This window comes from Neomonachus schauinslandi, chromosome 7 (genome assembly GCF_002201575.2).
Source record: "Neomonachus schauinslandi chromosome 7, ASM220157v2, whole genome shotgun sequence".
In the NCBI taxonomy this organism is placed as follows: domain Eukaryota; kingdom Metazoa; phylum Chordata; class Mammalia; order Carnivora; family Phocidae; genus Neomonachus; species Neomonachus schauinslandi.
In genome coordinates this window covers 145,927,865-145,935,733 of record NC_058409.1, presented here as the reverse complement: position 1 = coordinate 145,935,733, position 7,869 = coordinate 145,927,865, and the positions used below count along the sequence as shown (strand labels likewise).

Genomic DNA, 7,869 nt, shown 5'->3' with positions numbered 1-7,869 from the left:
AGGGGCACCTGGGTGGCTCGGTTAAGTGTCTGACTCTTGGTTTCGGCTCAGGTCATGATCTTGGGTTGTGAGATTGAGCCTTGCGTAGGGCTCCCTGCTCAGTGCAGAGTCTGCTTCAGATTCTTTCCCACTCTCTTTTCCTTCCCCTCTGCTCCTTGTGCTCTTTCTCTCTTTCTAAAATAAAATCTTATAAAATAAAATACAGAATCAGCTATGGTATGCAGGCACTTTAAACAGGCACAAACGTTCAACAAAGGTTTTCCAAGTCCTGTATTCCTGACTCTTTAAGATTATTGCAGTGAGCAAAATTACTGTCAGGCTGCTAGGGTTTTGTTGTTGTTTTTTGTAATGTGTTCAAGCCTTACTGCAATCTGAATGTCAGTAGAGTTGTCATGTCCATGTACATTTCTCCATAAATGTGCTAGAACCTGTGTCTCTCTGTTTCTCTAATGGCCAAAAGTGAGCTCTGGAGTCAGACTGCTAGGTGTCATCCCAGCCACATACTAGGGACATGGGATAAGTTACTAAGCTGCTCTGCAGCACATTTCCCCGTCAGTGGAATGGGCACAGTGATGGCGCCAGCCCATGGGTTTAGCATGCATTTAAATAAAGACAAATCCAGGGATTCCTGGGTGGCTCAGTTGGTTAAGCGTCTGCTTTTGGCTTAGGTCATGATCCCAGAGTCCCGGGATCGAGTCCTGCCTCAGCCTCCTTGCTCAGCGGTCAGCCTACTTCTCCCTCTGCTGTTCTCCCTGCTTTGTGCGTGCTCTCTCTCTCTCTCTGACAAATAAATAAAATCTTAAAAAAAAAAAAAAAGACAACTCCATAAAATGCTTGCACAGCGCTGGCAAATCCAAATGCTCAATAGGCGATTAATAAGACCATTTCATATTGTGCAGACGGCGCAGCCACGTATGTACCCTGTGTGTTGTTCACGCGCACTGCTGCCAGTCTCAAGTGCTAGTAAGAACGTTCTGAAGACGGGGCATTGGAAATGTGGAAAGGGAACAATTTGCAGAGTTTTGAAAGCCTGAGCTGAGCCTTCTAACTTAAAACATTCTGTTTCATTGAATCCCGCCGGGCCAGAGTCACCTGTGGAGTGCCAGAACTTGACCCTTCATTTTGGGGAGGCCACTGAGACATAGAATTCAGGTTTTACCTGAGGTTATTGGACAAGGGGTGGTTGGGACTTACCCCTGATTCCAAGAGCAGTGGCTTTAGAAACGTACTCCAGGGGATTTGCTAGGTCAGGTGTAGCTTTTCAACCTGCTGGGCTATTCTGTTTCAAGTTGTACATGTGACAGCACATATTGCCTGTGTGGTTTGGGGACATTTACGTTTTCCAAATAGAAAAGATAAACATTTTCCATCCTACCCAAATAGCTAATTTATTAAACAGTCACTGAGCACTTGTAAGGGAACAGAAGCTCAAACAGCATGTAGCACTTGCTGTAAACCATCCAGCCAACCCAGTGAATATTTATGCAGCCCTACCATTTATCGAGGGTCCTGCAGATGACACAGGACTGAGGGAGATGGGGGACTATGTTAGTACAAGCCTGAGTCAGGTTGGTGGCGAGACAGACTCACACCAGGGGACATGCTAGGGAGATGCTGACGTGGTGCCTTGTAGAACCAGGACATGTCTGCAGGGGCTCTTTGCTGAGCTTCCAGGTTACCTGGGAGTGAGGCAGGGCCCTGCCCTAGGGGAGTTCTAGCTGCCTGAAGTAGTGGTGAGGACCAAAGTCAGGTTGGGCGGGGGGGGGGGGCTTCCCAGTCAATGGGAAGGTGGTGTTTGCTTACAGAAGAGGGAGAAGCTGTGTCTTTATGTGTTCATTCTGCACACATTTCTGAAGATTAATTTACATAACTGGTCCTGTACTCATTACTAGGGATATAGGGACAAGACACTCACAGTGAGCCTGGGTGGCACAGTCAGTTAAGCATCTAACTTTTGGTTTCAGCTCAGGTCGTGATCCTCAGGGTTGTGGGGCTGAGCCCTGCATCAGGCTCTGTGCTCAGCTCAGAGTCCGCTTGAGTTTCTCTCTCTCCCTCTGCCCCTCCCCGCTGCGTTCTGTCTCTCTGAAGTAAATAAATAAAAATCTTTAAAAAATAAAAAAAGATACTCCGTTAAGGAGTGCAGGAATGCAAGACAGAAAAATCTATAGGATCTTTTCGGAAGAAGAGTTGGAGAAAGAAGGGAAGGCCGTCCTGGCCAAGAAGAGGGGATAGCTATGGGAAAGAATATCCCAGGGCCCTGGGCGGCTCCCCGCTGGGTGGCGAAGGACATTTGTAGGGACCTTTGCAAGCCATGACAAACAACAAAGTCTTCCCACAGCCCTTGATGGTTACAGTGTTTGCCTGAATCCTGTCTGCACTGAGGTGTCTCATGCTGATCATAGGGCTTCTGAGTTCTGGAGGGCTCAGGGGGTGTCTCCTCACGCCATCCTTGGTTTTGCTGTGCATCGAGCAGCGTCTGCCCCCCCGCAGACGAGTGCACACTAGCCGTGGGCAGTGGCTTCCTGTGGTCCCCCACATCAGTGCGGAGCGGCTCTGCATGTGTCACAGGCCCTCCTGATGGGCCCCTAAACTGCAGTCGGACCTCCTGTTCTGCTGCTTCCTCTCCTGCCAAGCAGATTTTTTTCAGTATTCACTGAGCTCAGGCTGCCTTTGCTCATGAATTTTCTCTTGCCACTCGGTGAGTTAGCGAATGAGTCACTGGGCTTATTTGTTTGCTTGTCCATTTAACAATTGTTATGAAGTCCCACTTGAGCACATGGCGCCAATTACCACCAAGGCCCCAGGGACTACCTTTACCGTGAAGCAGAGGGAGAGTGCTGAATGCAGACTTTCACACGCCCACAAGGTCTCCTCTTCTTAACACCCTCCCCAAGGTTGGTGCTCAGCCAGTTCCCTGAGCTTGCAGGATCTCGATTCTGTTGTTACCCCGACGGTGATCCTCAAAGAATCATACCTGCCTGGATTCATCTTTTCTCCTGGTGGCCCTGTGGGGAGAACCTGGCCCTTGCCTCACTTTTAAATGTGCCATATGGCATGTTTAATATTAAAACACGTCAGGGAACGGAGAAGCTGAAGGATACACTGAACCCTTGGCCCTTGCCTGTGGATTCAAATAATTTGAAAAAAAAAAAAAACTTTTATTCAAAAGTAGAATGACAGGTAGTGAAATATTCATTGCATTCGTAACCTTGCCTTAAAAGCACACAGAGCTTATCTAAGTGTGTGGCTTTATAGGAATCTGTGCTTTTGTTGCAAAAGAGCAGTTCAGAAGGGAAAAAGAAGTAACAGGAACTGATCTGTAGATTTCAAAGATGTCAAATTGTTGAGAAAAAGTAATATAGTTATTAAAATTATAACAACCACTTTCAGTTTTAAACATTTAAAAATGATTAAATCTGTTAGATTTGCTGGCAAATCACCAAATTGGATGTTTCATTGTACCTGGGACACAATGTCTGATTGCTTTTGAGAGTCAAATCATTTGTTGAATGAATACATAGTTTCTCATTGCAAAATAACTGCATGTTATTATTCCAGTTTGTTGGGAGAATATGTGGGAAGGGGACATGGCCTTGGAACTGCCACTTATGAGTCTCTACCACCAGGCTCCTCTGAGCCTCCAGGTCCTGATTTGTTACATAGGTTAATAGTAACAGTTGTGAAGTGTTAAAAAAAAAAAAGGCATTTTGTGTAGGACTAGGAATTACTAGACACTTTGCATCAGGAACTGTGAGAAACACTTCCACTCTCCCCAAGCTTGTAAACTCACCCACGCAGGAGACAGACAGCATGCTGCCCAGCCATTGAAGGTCCACAGAGATTCAGGTTCTGAAAGCTCCCAGTTCAACCCCTCATCAAACGTGTCCTGCTGTCCTGGTTGACTCACAACCACAGAGATGTGCAAGTTTCCATGGGTAATAACAACTTGATGAAAAAGTAAGTACTGTTTCTTTACATGGAACAGAAGGGGAAAAAATGGTATATTGTAACATGATAGAAAACAAAGTGTCAAATTCAATCCCACACTCCATCTGATGAGGTAGAAAACAGAATCTCTTTGTAGCTCTTTGTAGCTCTTTGTAGCTCCCTGGGATCTGACAGTTTTATGTCCTTTAGCTAATTATCGGAACAGAGCATAGATTTATATAACACGTTACCTAAATAAGGTACTTTTAAGTGCAAGCTCTTCACGGTTTATCTTACAGATGATTTCCACATTAAGGGATTTTCAACTTCCGACTTCATATGTTTTCTCAAAGAGGGGTAATACCAGTTTCCGACAGTTCCTATGTGGAAGGGTGCTTGTCAGTGCAGATGAGACACTACTTGAGAAAGGCTTTTGAACTGAGATGGCCTGGGCCCCCGATCACCGGGGCGGGGCAAGTGCTGTGTGGGTCCAGCAGCCACGTCTACCTTCCTCACGGAGCCTGGCGTCATGTCTTGAAGTAAATCCTTCACCATGATAAGCAGCCTGGGGTCCACTGCAATCCTCGGGTTGCCCTTGTCCCTCTAGCGTCGAGATGAAGGCTCAGATAAAAGTCATGCCCAGAAGCCCCCCTGCCCCATTTTGGTTCCTAATTGGCCCAATTCAAAGGAAACCCTTTCCAACAACTGTTGCATGGACTTCCAGGGAAAAGAAGTAAAGCTGAAGGGTATAACCTAAAAGGAGAAAAACAATCCCCAAAATAGCAAGAGGGAGCAGAGTGCTCCCCTCTGGGAGGTGCGTTGCATCCGGCCATCTAGCGTGCTGAAGACCCCAGAGCCAGGAGTGCTTGGTTCATGTCGGTGCACTGAGCCTGTGGGGAAGGGGAGGCTGGGCGAGGAGATGTTAGCTCCCCCCTCAAGGTCTGAAGGCATAGGTGGCATTGCCTGAGCCAGCTCGTTCTCCCGACCTCTGATTTTATGGCCAGGCCTATGGACGTCAGGGGCATTGCTGTCCCTTCAAGGGTAGAGATAAGAGAGGAACAGAAGAGATCTGCATCAACCTTTCTAAAGCCCTGTTTCCAGTCCTTGCTGTGCTTCTGACGTTCATATGAGACCAGAGAGAAGTGAATCTTGTCCCAGGTCCTCTAGGCATGTCTTTTCCAGGCTCCCCCAGGGCACACCCGGAGCAGATCACTGTGACTCTCTGTCCTATTGTGTAACTGAGGACTGAGATGCACAGACCCCATCTTGCAGACCAGGTGGACCCCAAACCAAAGATGCTGCCTGCAATCTAGGTACTGGGGCCTTGAGCAAGAGCATTCACTAAGAAAGTCACAATGAGGTTTCTAGAGTGTAACTCCTGTTTTAATCTAGGTCAAGGGTCAAAACATTTTGGAAAGGGCCATATAGTGCGTTTTTTAAGCTTTGTGGACCAAGGGACAAAATTAGGGATGTTGTGAAAGAGATATTGAGAAAATTCTCAATAGAAATATATAACTAGAAGGGCAGAATTCTTTATTTGGTGGGTATAACATTCACTTAATTGGGATTCAGAGTTAGCATTCCCCATGATCAACATCCATGGCAAGTGTTCACCCCTTAATGCTGATTGATGGGCAATGAGATTTTCTCTTTTTTAAAAAATTTTTATAAGATTTTATTTATTTGAGAGAGAGAACACAAGCAAGGGGGAGGGAGGGGCAGAGGGAGGAGAAGCAGACTCTCCCACTGAGCAGGGAGCCCGATGCGGGGCTGATTCCGCATGACCTGAGCTGAAGCCTGAGCCACCCAGGAACCTCGAGATTTTCTCTTTGAAAATGTCTTTTCACATGCATTGGTACTGCCAAATTTTGATTTCAGTCCACAAGTTTCTAATTGTAATTTAACATGTCCATTGCTTGGAATACATTTATGGAATTCTATTCCATTTTTCTGTTGATATTTGTCCTTTAGTATGTCACTACAATGTAGATGAATGTCTTCTGGTTGGCAGGTGGCAGTTCCTCAATTACAGTTAAATAGGTTTTGAAATCTTCAAAAACCACTGGTGGAACTCTATCTGGGGCTTAGAAATCATATCCATTGCAAATTCATGTGAGAATCCACCTCTTTTGGTACAGACGTTTGCAGTGGGCCTGCATCCCAGACGCCAGCTCACTGTCCCAACTCTGCTAAGGTGTGAACCGTGCTTCCACAATGCAGAGAGAAATGGCTGGGATCCCCTGTTCTTTTTTGAGGTGCTTCTTGACACTGGTTTCCAGGCAAACAACTAACCCCACTGATGACATCATGGCCAGATGCATGTTTCCATCCAACTAGTGCTTTGCCCTAAACCCATATGAAGTCTGCTTCGGGGGAGCTGGCCTGAGCAAGATGAGAACCTTGAAGGCTGCCTTTGATGGCAAGAAAGTCGTTCGCAGGACCTGAGTGAGCATGTCACAAGAGAATGCCTTGAGGACACGTAGCCAGCGTCATGCTATCCGGCTTTTACTACTGCTGCTAAGAATCTGTTCTGTTTTCGCCCTGGAGTGGATGGTCAGAATAGAAACAAATAATCAGGTTTTATGTTTTCCCCGTATTAAGATATAACTTACATAGGATGAAATTCACTCTTTTTAAGTCTGTGGTTTGGTCAGTTTTGATGATCGCATACAGCACGTAATCATCAGCACAATAAGATGCAGAGCGGTTGCATCCCCTGAAATGTCCCTGGGCCTCCGAACAGCTAACTAGTCCCCTCCCCCGACTCTAGTTGCGCCTTTTCTAGAACTTCACAAGTCACTTCAATTTCTTTCATTCATTGAGGACTATTCGAGTTGTCGATTTCTTCTGGGGTCAGTTTTGGTCACCTGTGTCATTGAAGGATTTTGTTTGTGTTGTCCAGATGGTCACATTTATTGGCGTGAAGTTGTAGATGGTTGTTCCTTACTATCCCCTTACGGTCCCTAGCCTATGTAGTGATAGCCCTCTCTCAGCGTATTACATACTGAGTTTACAGAGGAAGTTCAGAGTACAATATTGTGTCCTTTTTCCTTCATAAGATCCACTTTCTTGTCCGTCTGTTTTCTCTCCCTAAACTTTCACTAGTGTGGTGGAATAGAAAAATGTGACCCTTGAGCTACCTGGGTGTATACCAAAGCTTAACCACTCGCTAGCTCTGTGACCGTGAGTTGATGGCATACCCGCTCTGAGTCCATCTCGTGCTCTGTCCTGTGTGTGTCATGGTGTTTCCCGTGTGGGCGTCTCCAGGTACCACCGTGCTGATGGATGGCGTGATGGTGTCCTCCACATCGTGTTGCTCAGACGAGAGTGACGGAGGATAATGCAAATGTTGAGAGCCTCTTGAAGCCTTTAGTTTTCTCTCCATGTGTCTGTCTCACGTTCAATATGATTAGAATCCTGAGTTTGTGCACTATGGTGAACATTATTGAAACATGGTTAATTCTTTAGAAATTCTGCTTTGAACAGAGTATATCAGTCTGAGCATTACTGAGAATGACTTCTACACAAGGAAGCAAGATTAAAAACCCAAGACTTGAAATAGAATTGCAGAAATGAGATTCCTTATCATTGGTCTGTTTTATTTAAATGTGTTTCTGTTTCATGTTTCCTAAGGTCCTTGATTTTCCCATTTCTGATCCGAGGAGGAAAGCCCATGCCCTTGTATACATTTGTATTGGCCTTCGTGTTCTGTATCTATAATGGCTACTTGCAAAGCAGATACTTGAGCCAGTATGCTGTGTATGCCGACGACTGGGTCACAGATCCCCGATTTCTAGTAGGTAAGTGTCCCCCCAGGGATGCACTCCGTTGTTCTCATCAGAACTTGGGTTTTCATGATCCCGCAGTTCCTGGTTAGAAAACCCATGCTCCTCGAGAGAGAGAGAGAGAGAGAGAGAGAGAGAGAGAGAGAGAGAGAGAGAG

General features: G+C 46.0%; 1 protein-coding gene across 1 annotated transcript in view; it reads left to right on the top strand.

The window, feature by feature from the left end:
- Positions 1-7,561: 7,561 nt before the first annotated feature.
- SRD5A1 (steroid 5 alpha-reductase 1) overlaps positions 7,562-7,869 on the top strand; it is an 8,089-nt gene continuing 7,781 nt past the window's right edge. The window contains exon 1 of the mRNA XM_044916991.1: positions 7,562-7,727. Within this exon, the coding sequence (XP_044772926.1) occupies positions 7,601-7,727 (127 nt within the window). The 5' untranslated portion in view covers positions 7,562-7,600. The remainder of the gene's footprint in view (positions 7,728-7,869) is intronic.